This window comes from Pipistrellus kuhlii, unplaced genomic scaffold (genome assembly GCF_014108245.1).
Source record: "Pipistrellus kuhlii isolate mPipKuh1 unplaced genomic scaffold, mPipKuh1.p scaffold_m20_p_7, whole genome shotgun sequence".
NCBI classification, from domain to species: Eukaryota; Metazoa; Chordata; class Mammalia; order Chiroptera; family Vespertilionidae; genus Pipistrellus; species Pipistrellus kuhlii.
In genome coordinates, this window is record NW_023425573.1 from 35,101,147 (window position 1) to 35,119,922 (window position 18,776).

General features: G+C 33.2%; 1 protein-coding gene across 1 annotated transcript in view; it reads right to left on the reverse strand.

The window, feature by feature from the left end:
• Nucleotides 1–18,776, reverse strand: part of AGPS (alkylglycerone phosphate synthase) — a 106,129-nt gene that overhangs the window by 52,571 nt on the left and 34,782 nt on the right. Inside the window, exons 7-10 of the mRNA XM_036421106.2 lie at nucleotides 17,137–17,216; nucleotides 14,511–14,591; nucleotides 7,174–7,299; nucleotides 4,162–4,270 (exon numbers count right to left, since the gene is read on the reverse strand). Coding sequence (XP_036276999.1) covers nucleotides 4,162–4,270; nucleotides 7,174–7,299; nucleotides 14,511–14,591; nucleotides 17,137–17,216 — 396 coding nt within the window. The remainder of the gene's footprint in view (nucleotides 1–4,161; nucleotides 4,271–7,173; nucleotides 7,300–14,510; nucleotides 14,592–17,136; nucleotides 17,217–18,776) is intronic.

Genomic DNA, 18,776 nt, shown 5'->3' on the forward strand with positions numbered 1-18,776 from the left:
GGAGACAAAGCAGTGAAGGGGAATAATAAAATAAAAAATAAAAATTACTAATCTCATAGACATGAAAGAGATATAAGGCATGTCATGCCTTCTCTCAACAAAACTACCACCATCCATAAAGCAAGAAGCACAAAAGAGGTTAGAAGTGACAGAAAAAAAAGAAAACAAAATAAAAAACAAAACAAAACCCACTCTCAAACGAGGAATCCTTTCCAAATAATAAACAGGAACAGAAAAGCAGACCAAATCCATAAAAGCCTATTGGGAAAAAAATCAGAAAATGTAAACAAAAGCTTTTCTGTGGGTGAAAAGCTCCCCCAAACCAACCATGAATCTAAAAACTGTAATACATTTCAAACTGAATTAAATATTGTCAAACAAGTATTTGGGGATATGAAAAAATTTCTAAATCAGAAATTTACTAAAATACTAAAACTTAAGTGGACAAAAAAAAAAAAACAACCCACAAGAAATAAAATAAGAGATGATCAAACTCAGGAAAGAAACAGAACAGTAACAATAACAACAAAAACATAAAGAAAGAAGGCTAATTTATAAGGCATCCAAAGAGAACAGAAAATAGATTCAAATGAAAATTTAATAAAGGACATAGAAGAAAGATAGGAAAATAACTAGAGAATGAAAATGAAATAAAAAAAAATAAATCAAGAAAAAAGGTCAGAGGGGGGGAGTAAAAAATAAAAAAGTCAGAGAAACAGTGGTTGGAATGGAAAAAAAAGGAAATCAGCTATCTGAATAAGAAAAATAAAAACAATGTGGAAAACCCCTAATATTTAATACTACAATTCAAAAAATTTTTTCCACAAATAAAATAAGATCTAAATATTTACACAGAAATGGTGCACTAGGTTCCAGAGCAAAATGACACAGGACAATAAACTCGGAGTTGTAAAAGAAAGTAAATTTTAACAATAATGAAACAAAAAATTATCAGGGCCTCCAAGCAAAAAGAGGAATCAAGTTACAAAGGCAAGAAAGCTGGCATCAGGTTTTAAAACAAACAGTAGAGCAGCATTTTCAAAAAACAAGGCAAGAAAGTGTGACGTAAGGATATTACATCCACTCAAACTGACCTGCAAGTATAAGGCCATAGAAAACCAGTTTAGAACATTCCAGAACTCATGGGTTATACATCTGTGCCTCTCCTGAGGAATCCAGTAAAGGATAGGCTTTATTTAACCAAAAGGTGACTAGTAAGACTACAAAAAAAGAACCTATAGTAAGCATCTAACTTATTTCATCCTACAGAAAAGGTTAAAAGGTGGGTCATCAGTGTGTGTTTTTAAAACAAGTACTTTTAATAACACTTTCCAAATAGAAAAGCAAATCATTATAAGTTAAGTAAACTCCATACATAGAAGAAGAATACAAAGCATTTCAAAAGCTTTCACTATTATAATTTTCATTATATTGATCATGTTAGAGCATTTAAAATGAGAGCTGCCTGTTAAAATAAAATATAAGAAGTCCATAACATCAAACAAGACAAAAACATTAAAGTGGTTAGTCACATGTGTAACTTAGTAAGATAGGGGAAATTAAATGATAATGCTTTCAAGATTGTCCTCAAATGATTTAACTGTGACAAAAGAAAAATATTATTAAAGCTCAAGGAAAAGTTATGATTCACAGTTAAGGCAGGAGGTTATTTAGATAGTTTAAAATAGCAAATACTAATACATTTTATAAAAGAATATGATTTCACATGAAATTACTTCCTCAGTCATGCTATCTCCTGGCCTATATTATGATGACTTTACATCCACATACATACAGACATGGGGATTAGGGACCATAAATATACTTGTAAAGGTCATTAATGCCAAAATAATAAAGTCACAATAATAGTGATGAATTCAACAATTACTGAGTACTTAGTACATACTTATAAACTGCTTAGCATAATATCATTCAATCCTCACAAAAAACTTATAAAGATTTTTACTTTATAAATCAGAATTGAAATTCCTATCTAATAGATTTCACAGTTCATGCTCTTAAATCATTATGGCATTCTTCATGCACATTTATAATAAGATTTCATTTAAATACAGTAATTTACCCTAGCATATGTTTTTATACATCATATTTCTTTTGCATATTTATTATAATAATGAGTTTGTCTTTCTTAAATTTATTTAATAATTAATTAGAGGGAGGCAGTCCAATCTTTTAGATAAAGTTCAAACTATTTTAAAAAGGCATAAAGACTATATTATCTCTAACCACCCTTATAACCTTTACCATTCTGCCCTTCAACCTGCTACCACTCTACCCTACAATTAAATCTTATGTTCCCATTCTACCGAAAAACTGAGAGCTTCATAAAACAGACATGGTTCTTTCTTACTTCTAAGCCTGACCACATGCAGTTTTCTCTGCAGGACAATTCTCTCCCACCTTCTCTCTCAACTTTTTCTGAAATTACTTTCTCCTTATCCACCCTCAAGGACCACTTTGAGCATGGCTTCTCTTGGGAAGTCTTCCTAATACCTATACATGTGACCTTTTGCCTATATTTTCCAGTGTTTACTTCTATCAGAGAATTTATCAATCTGTATTATTATGGTCTATTATTACCTGTGTCCAGAGTGTGCCAGCACAGTACCTAGCAAGCAGAATTTTTAAAATGCTAATCAATGGGATTTTTAAAATGTCTAGAGTGGTTACTTGAAAAGATAATTTATATTTATCATTTTTGATACTTGTTATTATTCAATTTGATATCTATTGGAAAAAGTTATATACTTTTAGTAAACTTTCAGATGATGCAATAGTACAAAAAGTCCCAAAATAAGAGAACTGTATTATTTAAAGGAATTTAACATTTTATTTTTATAATAAAAACTGTTGTTTTTTCCTTAGAAGAGTATACTGATTAGAAAAGGAGTAAAAACAAACAAGAAAAATAACAAAAACTCAGACACAGGCAACAGTATGGTGGTTGCCAGAGGGAAGAGGAATGGGGGTAATAAAGGGTAAAGGGGGTCAACTACATGGTGACGGAAGAAGACTGTGGGCACACAATGCAATAAACAGATAATGTGTCCTAGCGTTGTACACTTGAAACCTATAAAATGCTATTAACCAATGTCACCCCAATAAATTTAATTAAAAACATAAAAAATAAAAATTGGAAAATTAAGAGTAAACTGGGGAGATATCTTGACAAAAGTTTGTTATGAAAAAGTTCTAAACTATTCCACTGATCATAACTCAGTAGTTGACCTCTAGCATGTCCTAAGACACATAGTGTGTTTTTCCCTCCTTGATATTAGTATCAAAAATTAGAATTTACCCCCCTAGGTTATTATAAACTGTTTATATCCATGCATATAACTAAATGTTTCCAACTCCATCTTTTTTTCAGCTTGTACCACCTTCTGAAGTTAGTATTGAGTTCCTTTGCTAATTTAGAAACCCTGTTTTATCTTATTTCTCTGCATTTTAGGAGTTTCCCTTTCTACCATTCTAAGAATTAAAAAAATAAGCACATGTTCACCTTCAATTCACAGTGCCTACATAATAGTTAATTTGAAAAATAGAAAGAAGATTAATATTTTTTCTAATTGGTTCAAGAATTAAATATTTAGAATAAAATAAAGAACTACATTCTAATCTACATAACATCAAGTAGCCAAGCAAAGGATACCATTTCAGTAGTGAAATAAATAAAAGACCAACGTAAGTTTTAAAAGTATATGAATTAAAAGAATTTTTAATTCCACTTCTTAAACAAAGCAAATAGCAATAATAACAGATATAATTATACAAATATAAGACATAAAACAACACTTTATCAGCCCTTTCCCCCTAATTATTCAGACATTAAAGAATATTTTTAATCCTAACAACTACTTTTCTTAATATTATTAAAAACTCTAAAAGAAAAATAAAATAAAACCAAAAGACCAAGCTGTCTCTAAAACTATAAAAAAAGTAAAATGCAAAAGGAAATTTAATAAGATGTTCTCATAATAAAAACTTTATGAAATACTAAAGTTAATGAAACTTAAAAAATGTCATTATTATTTAAATAAATGTCTTTCTTTCAAATATTTGATATCAGAATATCACAGATTCTCACAAACCTGAGTCAGTAACATGTATTTTTCATAATAAATTTGCAGTTATATTTACCTTCAGATCCCATGATGAAGTGATGGATATCAGGGCCTGTTGACATACGAGGTCCTTGACAGCTTTTTTCTATTATACCTCTAGGTGTTACCATTTTTATATGAACCACCTGTTTAATACAATGCACGATGTAAGTTCTAGCCATTTATCAATGACTGTTGTGTGTGTACACACATCCAGATATTTATATAAAACACTACGTTTTAAATATTGGGTTAGGTAATAAATGTTGCTGCTCTTCAGAATTCTAATATCTTTTCATAATTATTAAACTAAAAATAAATTTTATAAACTTTAAAAGAGGGATAAATCAATCAATTATTGATTTAGATATATTCATTATCTTAAGAACACCTTAAGCACATTTCTTTGAACCAAATTTAATCTTGGGTTATCTATGTAGCAAAGAACTAAAGGACAGAAAAAATAAGCAATGATTATATTTTAATAAGTTAAATATTTCACTTATTTAAAATTATCATTCATCTCAAACACTGCTTTGAATTCTAAAAATATATTCTTGCCTTATCCTCTCCTTCAGCATAGCTAATCTGCCTCCTTGGGAAGGAAGAGTGAAAAGATTAAAGTATTAATTATGATCATATCAAAGATGGGCTGAAGAGGGAGATCCAATGACTGAGGTAAAGAGGGAGAAAGAAATATGTGTGATATATGTGAGATATGTTTCACACAGGTGAAAAAGTAACTACACTGTGTGGAGGAGGGGTTGTCATTCAAAAATATTCCTGAGATCTGAATCTAAAATAGTTAGGTAAAAATCCAACACATTTTTAGAATGATTTTTGAACAAATAAATAAATAAATATATATATGTTTGTGAGCATGCCAAGAAAATGGTCTGTAAAAATAAGTACAAAGATATTAAAAGTGTTAGAAATTACTTTATTTAGTTAATATAATAGCATATCTGAATTTCCTTCTATGTTTCATAACTGAATAGTATACCAAGAAATCTTTCACAGAAGCAATGGATTATTGTTGATGGCCAAGAGCTTTAACTTTATAGCAAACCATAAAAATCATGATCATTTAATCAAATGATCAGGAAATTATTTATGAAGAGATAACCATTAAATTAAAAAATATTTGAGTTGGACTTAAAATGACCTTAAAAACAAGTAGCAATCAGAATGTAAGATGAAAAGTTTATCCTATAACATATAGAAAGCACCAAGACATCTCAATTTTCAGGTTATCATATTAAAATTTTATACTAACCATCTTCAGCTTTTTTCAAACAACTAAATAGGTATTAGTATCATTATTTATTGTATTTGAACGAATTACACAATATTGCATAATTTTGAGAAATATTTTTAACACAAGAAATTTAATGTTTTTCATGAATTCTACTCTAACCACATAAAGGAATATATCAACTTCAGTAGTTTTCATAAAAGCAATTAATGTAAATTAAGAGTTTCAGTGGAAATTATATATTATAAAAAAATTTTATGCTAAAAGTAAAATATGCTAAGTAATTATTAATGCAAATAAGTACATTACAATGTATGCTATAACTTATGGCCCTTAAATTATTCTTAAAAAGGATGAAAATAAATTACATGCTTTAGTAGTATTAAATATAGCAATCTGTCAAATATTTGCTTAACTCTGATAAAGCTCTTAATACAATAGCAAAAGGATCAAATTCTCTCTCTGAAACTGAATTTATTTTATTATAAAATGAAAATTTGATTTCTAAAATATCAGCAAAAATATATAAAAACAGGATAATGTAAACATTTAAAAAGTATTCATAATACAGACACTTAAATTTCTGATGTAACTATAAAGAACCAAAATTCATTAAAGATTTGGTATTTCCAGTAATGAAGATATTGATAAAAATGTTGAAACTTTAGATTTGAAAGCAAAGATAAGTAACTCTAAGAATAATGTTAGGAACATAACTTTAATAGTCTCATAAAGTTATTTAATATTGTTATAAAAATATTGCTGATAAGGAAACTAACATTTTTGAAGCACCTACTTACTACATACCAGGAACTGCTAAGAATTTTCATTTTCCGTCCTTTACTTTTTATAATTCTATACAGCAATTAATATAATTTATTCCATTTTACAGGGGAGAAAACTTGTTTAGAAAGGTTAATCAATTTGCACAAGTTCACACAATTATCAGGTCAACTACTAAAAGAATAAAAATGGAACAAACGATACCTAATTCCTAACCAGAATGCCCATAATTGTTACACTATTATCAAAATAACTGTCAGCCCTGGTTGGTTTGGCTTAGCAGGTAAAGTGTCAGCCTGCAGACTGAAGAAGGGTCCTGGATTTGATTCCTGTCAAGGACACATAACTGGGTTGCAGGCTCCATCCCCAGTAGGAGACATACAAGAGAAAGCCATTCAATAATCCTCTCTCATTGATGTTTCTGTTTCTCTCCCTCTCTCCCTCTCTCTCTCTCCTTCCTCCCTGAAATCAATAAAAATATATTTAAAAATAATAATAATAACTGTTAGAGCACTGACACCAGATCAGTAAAACAAAATGGTGTGCACACAAAACACTAGAGGCTATATGGCCACTCACTAGAACATTTTTCATTCAGGCTCTTGAACGCTATATAGAAAAATTATTTTTATAAAAATCTCCTGAGGCAAAAAAGTAACAATGATGAGATCAGAGATCATTTAAATAAATTGACTAAAATCTTGGTATAGTTGAACACTGAAGCTCCATAAGGATTATCAAACAATATTTATATATTTTATGTCCGATACTATGAAACATTTCCAAGCTTAAATATCAATCACTTGAAAAAATAAAAATAAATATCAAGCACTTGAAAAGGAGCACCCTTAAGTAATGACCACTGCACAGTCAGCGTTACCATAATCAAAAGAAGTATATTTCTGAGGGGACTCCACCACCCAACTAAATTTTAAAAGGCTTCCAGCACTTTATAATAATCTCTATATATTGTATTAATCAATGATTATACGATAACTAAAAAAATTTTACCAGGTCTTCAATATTGCCATAGATATTCTTCTTCATGCCTGATGCCCGAGTAGATACCCATCCTCCCACAGTGCTGAATTCCAGGGAATCTGGTTCATGACCTGTACAATAACCACTTTCTTTAAGCTGAAAAACAAACATGTAATGTTTTAGTAGTGAAAACTGTCCCATTTCACAAAGCACTCAACATATTAACTGTTCCCACTTTTAAATCCCCATAGGTCACTAGAATTTAATTCATTAAAATCTATATACAAAACGAAATACTTGTTTCATCATACTTGTCCAAAAAAAAGTGTTTAAGCTTTTGCATCAAGGAAAACTTTACAACACTAAGATACTGTCCAAAGACAGTTGTATTTTTCACAAGTTTACAAGACAATCTTACTCTTTATATCCTTTTATTTTAAAGCCAACTACCTAGCCTACTATTTTTTTCCACAAAGAGACCATGTAAATACTTATGGAGATCAGATTATGCTTAAACAACTGCCAACTTCACCTAAACACTTTCAATAACTAAAGCACTTAATCTCTTTTCCCATACCCTAAGAGAATATGTAGCAGGCCTGCAGAAAACCTAAGCAAATTGCCTGTACTTAATTCTCTCTAGGAGTCATGTGTTTTAATGTACAGCCATCTGGCCAGGTTTCCTGCATGTAATACTGTCATTTATTTGTAATGCAGATTGTGCATTCCTGTACATTAAATAGTCACTTGTTTCTCATTTTTCTATATTAGCTTGGCTTTACCAGCTGCACAGCACCTGAGGTTGAACGGATGCCCTTCACTGCAACACCAAAGCCATTTCACTGAAATCATTTTAAAGACTGCCATCTCATGTCAAACAGTACAGAACCACCATCTGCATACCCACTGTCTACTGCACTCAAGCTCATCAATCTGTGTTGACCATTTGATAGTCATCCAGTTAAGCAATGGCTCCTATTTTTCAAGTAACCCATGCATAGATGTAGAATATGTCAGCTATGTTTGTATCCACATATAATATTTAAGTACTAGTGGCTTGGCGCACGAAATTCAAAGGGAATTAGAGGAAATATTTTAATATTGAACATTCAAAGGGAATTAGAGGAAATATTTTAATATTGCCCTTTGTTCTTTGCTGGGGATGGGGGATGCGATCCTCACATCCTGGGACCCAGGGGGCGGGGACACAAGCCTCAGGTCTCGGGGCCCATTGCTGGGGGTGGGAATGTGAGCCTTATGCCCCAGGGGGTTTAGGGAGTGCATTGCCAGGGACATGAGCCTCACATCCTGGGGCGCCTGGTGCAGGGGGTGGGGACGGGAACTTCATGTCCCGGATGGCACAAGTCCCTATCCACCGACAATGCAAGTGAAGGCGTCCCGACCGATTTCCATATTACCCTGTTATTAGATAGATGGTATGAAAGTTGTAATCCAAAATTTGAGCCAATTAGGTTAAATATAATTTGTTAGCTTTCTCACATAATAATGCAAATTATTTATCTTTTCTGGGTTTGTTGCTAGGAAAACAAGGTTTAAAAATATATCAATTGCCACATAATAGGATTTTTTTCACTAAATATCTAATATATTTATTTAATTTTAAGAGGTTAATAACCACCCACAAAAAAGTAGCATAAGTACATGACAAAATAGGTTAAAATGGCCGAGACTGGTTTGGCTCAGTGGATAGAGCGTTGGCTTGGGGACTGAAGGGTCCCGGGTTCGTTTCCGGTCAAGGGCATGTACCTGGTTGCGGGCACATCCCCAGTAGGGGGTGTGCAAGAGGCAGCTGACCGATGATTCTCTCTCATCGATGTTTCTCTCTGTCCCTCTCTCTTCCTCTCTGTATAAAATCAATAAAATATATTTTAAAAAATAGGTTAAAATGAAGATTATCAAACTGGAATATTTCTTTCCTAATTTTCAATCAATCTATATTTATATTATTTATTTTCAAAAGACTACTGCTTCTCAAATTTTCTAAAAATAGAAGAAAAAGAAAAGATATTCATGGACTTAGATGTGCTAGGTACTAGGTACTAGGTAGTATTCATATATTCTCAAGACAAAATCTCCACATTACTGATACAGAAGCAAATAATTAAATACAGATTTAAATTATTTCTATAAGCACATACAGAGTTTGGGACTCTATGTGCTTCCAGGACTTGTATGTCTATTTCCTTCACCAGGTTAGGGAAATCTTCTTTCATTACTTTTTCAAATAGGTTTTCAATTTTTTGTTTTCTGTTTTCTCCTTCCAGAACCTCCATGATGTGAGAGTTGATATACTGGACATTTTCCCAGAGGCTCCTTACATTATCTTAATTGTTTTTTTTTAGTCTTTTGAAAATTTTTTTTTTTCGTTTCTGATTGGGTGTTTTTTGCTTCCTTATATTCTAAATTGCTGATTTGATTCTTAGTTTTATCTACTTTACTATTGCTTCCCTGTAAATTATTCTTTATCTCAGTTAGTGTAACCATCTCTGATCGGTTCTTTTTTATGGTTTGCTATATCCTTTTTTATGCTGAAGTTCTCATTAAGTTTCTTGTGCATCTTATAACCATTGTTTTGAACTCTGTATCTGGTAGTTTGCTAACTTTCATTTCATTTAGTCCTTTTTCTGGATATTTCTCCTTTGCTTTCATTTGGGACCTGTTTTTTTATCTTCACATTTTGGCTGCTTCACTATGTCTGTTTCTATGTATTAGATAGAGCTGCTATGTCTCCCAGATTTGGTAAAGGAGATGTCCTAAAGAGCCCAGCCTCCCCATTCACCCAAGCTGAGCACTAGAGGTACACTTGTGTGGACTGTGTGCATTCTCCTATTGTTGTTGAGCCTTGATTGCTGTTAATGAACTGGAAGAGACTGATTCCCAGGCCAATCAGCTGCAAGGACCAACATCTACTATGGCAGAAGAACTACTGTGCAGAAACCAATTATATGAAGCAAATCTTGCTTCAGGGGGCTTTGGTGCTCACTGAGTCCACCCATTGAGTGTGTCACACATGGAGGCAGTAGCATTGTAATCTGGGGTGGTCTGAAGCTGTCTATTGAGTATGTGCAAGGTCAGCCATGGTCTGTGCCCTGCCTGGGGCTACTGGCAGGAGCTACAGAGTGATCTGCAGATGGCTGCTACTTGTTCTGAGTTTAGAGGTGCCCAGGAAAGACAAAGCTGTGAACCAAAGCTAGCTGCCACTAGTGCGAGGTCTGAGGCCACTTAGCAAGAGTTACCAAGTACACAGAGGCCAGATGATGCTTGTTTCAGAGATTTTAGGAAAGTCTGAAGCAAGAGCCAAGTCAGGCCATTTCTATGAAAAAGCCACTAGAAACAGCATGGGTTGGCTTACAGGTTGGGTGGGGCAGAATCTTAAGAAATCACCAGAGTAGGATGAATAGTGTGAGCCACACTGATGGAGACTCAGATATAGTGCCTGCCTGCTGACTCTGTGGGGTTGTCTCAGAAAAGGAAAAATGGCGGAAACCAGTTTGGCTCAGTGGATAGAGTGTCGGTCTGCGGGCTGAAAGGTCCCAGGTTCGATTCTGGTCAAGGGCATGTACATTGGTTGCGGGCACATCCCCAGTAGGGGGTGTGCAGGAGGTAGCTGGTCGATGTTTCTCTCATCGACGTTTTTAGCTCTCTATCCCTCTCCCTTCCTCTCTGTGGAAAAATCAATAAAATATTTTATTTTTTTTTAAAAAGGAAAAATGCCCCCCCCCCCCGCCAGTACTTTTGCCTGGCATAATTCTGCCCCTCTCCCCTCACCATTTCTTGCCCTGATGCCAGACAATTCAGTTCCTCACCATATGTCCCTGGTTCCTTTCAAGCTGCTGCTCTAGTGTTGGAGCTCAGACTGAGTATCAGTAAGTATGTGCATGAAATTGCTAGGACACCAGGAGCCCTGTTTCACTCAACAACAATCCCACTGGCTTTACAGCCAGAAGTTATGAGGACTTCTCTTCCTAGCTGTGAAACCCTAGGCTAAAAGGCCTGGTGTAGACTGGGACCCCTTGCTACTCAGGGGGTCCCTCCACAACCAAGATATCTCTCCCAATTTTAAACCACCATATGTGGGTGTGGGGCCAGCCTTTCCAGGTTTCCACCCCTCCAATCAGTCTCCATGTAGTTTCTTCTTTAAATCCTTAGTTGTAGAACCTCCATTCAGCTAGATTTTAGATGGTTTTGAGTAATGGTTGTTCTCTAGTTTAGTTGTCATTTTGATGTGGTTGTGGGAGAGTGTGCATACATTTATCTATGCCACCACCTTAACTGTAAATCTCTCAAGTTGTAGATATTAAATGAATGCAGTTTATTGCATGGCAAATATATCTCAATAAAACCATTATAAAACAACTAAATAAATTATTCCAATGATTTAAGCCCAAGCTTCCCAAAGTACCAAATCCCATCAACTGAGAATGAAAAGGCTACCGAAAAAGCCAACCATGGAGAAAAACAGAAATTAAAATTTTAAAATGTTGAGTTAGTTTAAGATCTTTTGTCTAAAATGCAAATTAGAAAAGTAAATCAAGACATCAACTAGGGCCGGACAGGTTTGGCTCAATGGATAGAGCGTCGGCTTGGGGACTGAAGGGTCCCGGGTTCGATTCCGGTCAAGGGCATGTACCTTGGTTGCGGGCATATCCCCAGTAGGGGGTGTGCAGGAGGCAGCTGATCAATGACTCTCTCTCATCGATGTTTCTAACTCTCTATCTCTCTCCTTTGCTCTCTGTATAAAATCAATAAAAAATATATTTTAAAAAAATGTTTATTAAAAATTAAAAAAAAAAAGACATCAACTAGGCAATTGAATATACAAGTCTTGAGTTCAGGAAAGCTATGTGAGATGATGATATAAATTTGGGAGTCTGGCTGTAGAATGAATACTTAACATCAGCTGAATTTGAATAAAACAGACAGTGCTCAATAAAAATTAGTGCAATGATAAAAGACTTTACGCTATTAATTTATTTCATCCTAACAAAAACCCTATATAGAGAAATTTTTATCTTCATTTTACAGATGAAGAAAGAAATTGAAGCATAGGGAAATGAGTCCATAGGCAGAAAAAATATGTCACACATCCCTAGGCTAATAACTAATAAAATGAAGTTGCCAAAGATTTAATAAGCCTAAAAGCAAATTCCCAAAATTCATAATTGACATGTTAGTGACCTCCTTAAATTTCACATATTTTAATATCAATGTAATTTAAAAATTAAGAAGGTTAAAATCTGTGCTATACAACTACAATATATATGTAATGTTAAAACTTCTAAAAGGAAAAAGCAGGATGGTTTTAGCTGATTACTTCAACTGAAATAGAAACTGAAGGACACAGAGTTTAACAAGAAAACTTGAATTGGGATAAAAAACAAATGTAGAGCTGAAACCGGTTTGGCTCAGTGGATAGAGCTTCAGCCAGCGGACTGAAGGGTCCCAGGCTCGATTCCAGTCAAGGGCATGTACCTTGGTTACGGGCACATCCCCAGTAGGGGTTGTGCAAGAGGCAGCTGATTGATGATTCTCTCTCATTGATGTTTCTAACTCTCTATCCCTCTCTCTTCCTCTCTGTAAAAAATCAATATATTAAAAAAAAAAAAAAAAAAAAAAACAGATGTAGAAACTATATTATAGTCTACTAGAAGCAAAAAAAAGAAAGTTTTATTTAGAGAAATGAACTAGTAAGTAAAATACCAGAAGTTCTTAATCTAAGAAAATTTTATTTAAATATCAAAGAAATATGTTTCTAGAATTTTAAATCTAACCTTTAAGAAAAGGAAAACTTGGAAAGGTTAAAATACTACACCAAATACCATAGTAAAAATATAAAATTGAAGACATGAAAAGCCAACCTTTATTTTTTTTAAATTGCTTTGTTGATAATGCCTCATTTAGGCATAATGGAAGACTAATACAAGACTTTTTATAGGGGTTTTTTTTTCCATTAAGTACTATTATTCTGCCCACTGAAACTATAATAGTTAGCAAATCTAATTATGCTAACATATAAAACCTTAACTTACTGAAGATCTTTAACACTGTCTCAACAAATAAAGTTTCAGTTCTCTGTTCTTATTGCATTAAAATTAAAAATAAAGACAGTAAACAGTTTAATAATTTTTTTCAAAGACTTTCATCTAGAATTGTTTGCTGGCATACCAATTTCATTCAACTCTTTAGCAAGAAAGAAGGAAAAAGAAAAAAAATAACATCAATAAGTATGTCACATTTCCCTCAAAGTCCTATTAAAAAGAGGAACGGGTCTCTGTAACTCAAGATGAACAAAGTGGTAATAACATCAACAACAAACTGGACCTTATAAAAACTGAGTTATATCTGACTCATGTTTGAGGAGGTTGAAGGAACCAATACATTTTAATAACTGCCTGCTTAGAAACCATAAAGGGAACCTAAAATTAAAAAAAAATTAATTAGGATCCCCCAAAAGTACATAAGGACCCCAAGAGTTGCATTAACTACATGAGATGAGCAGCTTTCAATGAAATTATACATTAAGAAGTTCAGTAAGTAGCAAATATCAACATCTACCTAGTTGGTACAATTTATCATCAACTTCTGAAAATGCTATGCCCAATTTGTTCCTTTTTGCTTCATTCTTACTACTTTATTTCAGGTCACTATCAGCAATTGCCTGAATCACTGCGGCATCCTCTGAACCTACCCTTACATGTCCCATCCATCCTTCACACAGTAGCCAGAAGTATCTAATTACAAAGATAATGTTCAAACTTCTAAAAGGGGCTTTATAAGGCCCTTTATGATCTCACCTCTTCATGTTTTCCTACCTTCATCCTTTACCATTACTGCATGTTCACCCACTCAGTATATACCAAGAATGTGTGCCCTCCTACATACACGCAATAGATATCAGCCATACTCAGCCACCTGCAGGTCCCCAAAAGCAGCAGCTGCCTATAAAGCCTCTGTTCATGCTGCTTCCTAACTGGATTGTTCTCCCTAATCCCATTTACTTTCTGGCCAATTCTCACTCACCCTGCAGTCGAATTTTAAATGTTGCATTTTCTGTGATACATTTTTTGTCCAACTCCTTTCCTCCTAACCCCATTTGATGAGTCACAATACACCACATTTAGCCTTCACCTACATATTCTCACTCTGAATCATGACTGTCAAATGACCTTTATCGTAATATAACATAAGCTATCCGAGTGTAGGGGATGGTGTCATTCATTACTGTGTCTCAATGCCTGACCCACGACAGAAACTGAACAAATTTGTTCAATGAATGTATTGTGAAAGGTACTTCATTCATAGAGGGGACACATGTCAGTTTTGAAAACTTTAACTAAATAACATACCTGTCTTTCCAATTCTTGTCCTGTTATGCCAGCTTCTACATGAGCTGTCAGATTGTTCTCATCAACCCAGAGGATTCTATTCTGTTGCAAAGGAATAAAAAGGTCTCATCTCTATGAACTATTGACATGAAACAGAACTTCCTAACTGAAAGCAGTAAGTGACAAGAGAGTAATTAGGCAGGTAGCGTTACTCACACCAGAAAGCTCCATTTATCCCTGAATTTACATGATAGATATAACATAGGCAGTATATTAACAAGAGTTGGTTTAAAACACGGACTGTCTTCATTCAGATAGTAATTTAAATTAGAGTATACCTCTTATCTTGGGCCAATTATTTAACTGTCTAAGCTTAGTGTTTCCTTATTTGTAAAGTGTAGACAGCAATACCTATTCACAGGGTTGTTGTAAAAATTAAATGAGATACTACACAGAAAAAGGTTAGTAAACACAGTTCCTATCATTTTGTAAATACTATCTACACTATTGTTTATAGTTAGCAATCATATCTAAGAATATCTGAAGATGTCCACCTGAGATTAGAAAAAGATACCTGCAAAGACATTTGAATACTGTAAATGACATCTCTACAGATGTCATAGATCAAAGCAGAACCACAGAATTTTAAGCATCTACTCAATGTAAAAACTTTCACATATATTACCTCATTTAATTTTCAAAATAACCTTCCACAGTATTACTGTCTCAATTTTAAATACTCAGTAACAGATTTAGAGCTAAATCTATACATAGTAAAATAAAGAGCCAGAAATTCCAACACATTCCAAAGTCAATTCCAGAATAAATTACTTTAAGCTATCTCCACAGGTAACTCCCTTTTTTATACTCTGGTTTGAGGACAAAGGTTGATGGGTAATTTTGTAGTAGGATAATCAGGCTGTCACTATCTGATCTTGCTAATCAATTTTAGCAACACTAAAAGCGGACAACTATCATGTACCTCCCTATGTGATATGACACAGAAAAGCATATCATCATCTTTGTCATATTCTTGCTTTAAAAATATATTAAAAGCTAGGCCTAAAGCTAACTAGATTTTATATCTAACTTCAGGTTTAGAGAGCATACAGAATCTAAAAGAAGAGTTAAATGATATCAAGAAGAAGCAATAGGCAAACTCAAAATATGACAGTCTATATTACAAATAACCTAGTTTCTCTAAGTCAGTAGCATTAAAAAAGGAAGAATAAGGCTTCAATTACAATGAGACTTAAGGAAACAACCAAAACTTAATGTGGGCCTTGTATGAATTCCCTTTTGAACAAATGAACATAAATTTTGAGACAACTAGAAAATCTGAATGTTGACTAGGTAATTAAAGAGATGCACAAAATATTTAGGTATAAAGTAGAAAAAATACCAGAATTTGCTTTAAAATAGTAGATTAAAAAAAGAAAAGATAAAACCAATAATGGTGTTTAAGAGAATTTCAAAACAAATAGTTACAAATATTATATTTTTACAATAGCCAGTGTGGCTCATCTGGTTAGAGCATTATCCTGTGCACCAAATGGATTGGGTTCGATTACCAGTCAAAGCATATAACCAGGTTGCGGGTTCAATCCCCAGTGGCGGTGGATACAAAGACAACTGATTAATGTTTCTCACATTGATGTTTCTCTCTCTTTTTCTTCTTCTCTCTCCAGAATCAATTGGGGGGGGGGGGGAATTCTCGGGTGAAGATTAAAAAAATATATATATATATATATATATATATATATAGAGAGAGAGAGAGAGAGAGAGAGAGAGAGAGATAGATATATGTATATATCTATATATATAGATATATAGAGATATATATAGATATAGATATATAGATATATAGATATAGATATATAGATATATAGATATATAGATATATAGATATATATATTTTATTATAATGAGGAATATGTAACCAGGAATATCATTGACTATACAAAGATGAAGTTCATACCCAAATTAAAAGTTTAGCCCAACTGATGTATAACTCAGTGGTTGAGCATTGACCTATGAAACAGGAGGTAACAGTTTAATTCCTGGTCAGAGGGCATGCAGGAAGCAGCCAATCAATGATTCTCTCTCATCATTGATATTTCCATCTCTCCCTCTCCCTTCCTCTCTGAAATGAATACAAATATATATTTTAAAAAGTTTAACAGGCCAAAATATCCAACTCTTGGACCACAATGGCCAAAACTTCAAAAATTTATCCTATCATTAAAATTATTACTTAGCTCCTCTATTTTTTCCAAAAGAAAAAAATGCAACAGCATTAGTAAAAATTTGAAGGACAAGATTTTGGTGATTAAAATTAACCTTAGCTAATATTGTTTTAATTAACTAATATTTGTTTTTTAACAAATTAATGTATTGCATCAATATTCCAACCCATGCTTTTCAAACATCAATTTCACCTGCCAATTTGGTAGAAGCCATCAAGATATGTGCCTTACAGTAAGAGTGGGCATAGCTTTTGGAAATCTGAACACAAGGGTAAATATAAACACAAAATTAATTTAAAACAAATGGACAATATACCCTTTAATGATGACAACTAAGACTGAGCCAAAATACAATTTTTAAACTAAACACTATTCTCAAATGCATCTTAATAATCATATACCATCTGTGACGTGTCCAAAGAAATAATTGTTCTTGTTTCATCTGCAGGACACTTCAGGCCATATGAGACACTTGTTCCTCCTGCCAAAATAGAAAACAACAACTTATATACATATGACTACTCCCTAATACAAATAGGCCTACTAGGAAATAATACCTACATCTAATTTACAAAATGTCATTTATAAGTGCTAACACACTAAAAGCAAACTTACCTTTATTGTATGCTGTGTGTAAAAATGTAGAACTATTATGGAGCTGAAAACAATGTGGCTTTATCCCCTGGGCACACTTAAGGGAAACCCCTAGCAATTTGTGAAACTCCAAAAACATGATTAGAAAAGTTCTACACTAATGATTACTGTAAAAAGATAGCTTAAAATAAAATATAAAAATACCTATTCTATAAAACTAGACATACCATTACCTCCTTTTTGCCATGATTATGAGATTCATTTATCACTTAATATCTTATATCCTCATATAAAAATGGTTTTAATAAAAACCGTTAGAATAAAAACAAGTTATAATTGTCTATATGATATTCAAAAACAAATTTGTATATTCTTTGGTGAAAAGTGATTTTAATATAAAGTAAATAATACAAAGAAGTATTTGAACAATGCACTCATATTTTCCATTAACATTGCTGTCAAAGGAATAATAATTTCTTGAAACCAATATAGAATATACTGTTGTTAATTCTTAACCACATCTATATCAACATAAATCAGAATAAATTCTTAATTGGTACTTCCAAACGTTGTGGACAGAAAACATGTGGAAGTCACTTTGATACAAGGTAAGAACTATAGATATAGAGGGTGTTGATTCATGAGATTCAGCTAATTTTATAAGGTGAGACATGAATTGTCTGTTAAAAACATGCCTGCCCTCAGTAACCACTCTTTTGCTTGTCATTCATTTAAAATTAGAAAAATATTGCATTAAAAATAGCAATGTAACCCTGACTGGTGTGGCTCCGGGTCATGGGTTCGATTTCCAATCAAGGGCATGCACTTGGGTTACAGGTTTGATCTCTGGCCTAGTCAAGAGTGTGTGTGGGAGGCAACCAATCTGTGTCTCTTTCACATCTATATTTATCTTTCCCTCCCTCCCTTCCTCCCTCTCTTCCTCCCTTCCTTCTTCCCTTGTCTCTCCTTCCCACCTCCCCCTCCCTTTTACCTAAAAGCAATGTAAAAATATCCGCAGGTGAGGTTTAATAAAAAAATAAAAGTAACACTGGAGTGCCTTGGATTAGAAAAAGTTGAATTCATTGTTTTATTAATTTAACTGGAAATATCAACTGAAGAAAGAATATGAAGCTTCTAATTTGGGGGGATCTCATTTCCATTCCATCATAGCCAATTCAGTCAGTAAAGGCAATTTCCTTTGGCATGTGAAAGTTATTAAAATAATGTGGTTAAAAAAGATCAAAAAAGATCAAAGTTGTCTTAAGGTGTAAAACAGTATTAATTCTCATTATTAAAAGATACTGATTTGGTCATGAGTGTCCTTGTTGACCTTTTATGCTGCATTATATTCCTTCTCAAAGGTTTACGTTGGGTATATTTAACCTTTGAAAAAAATCTCTTCATAAGGATAAAGGTTAGAAAGCAATTACTAAAGCAGGAACATATT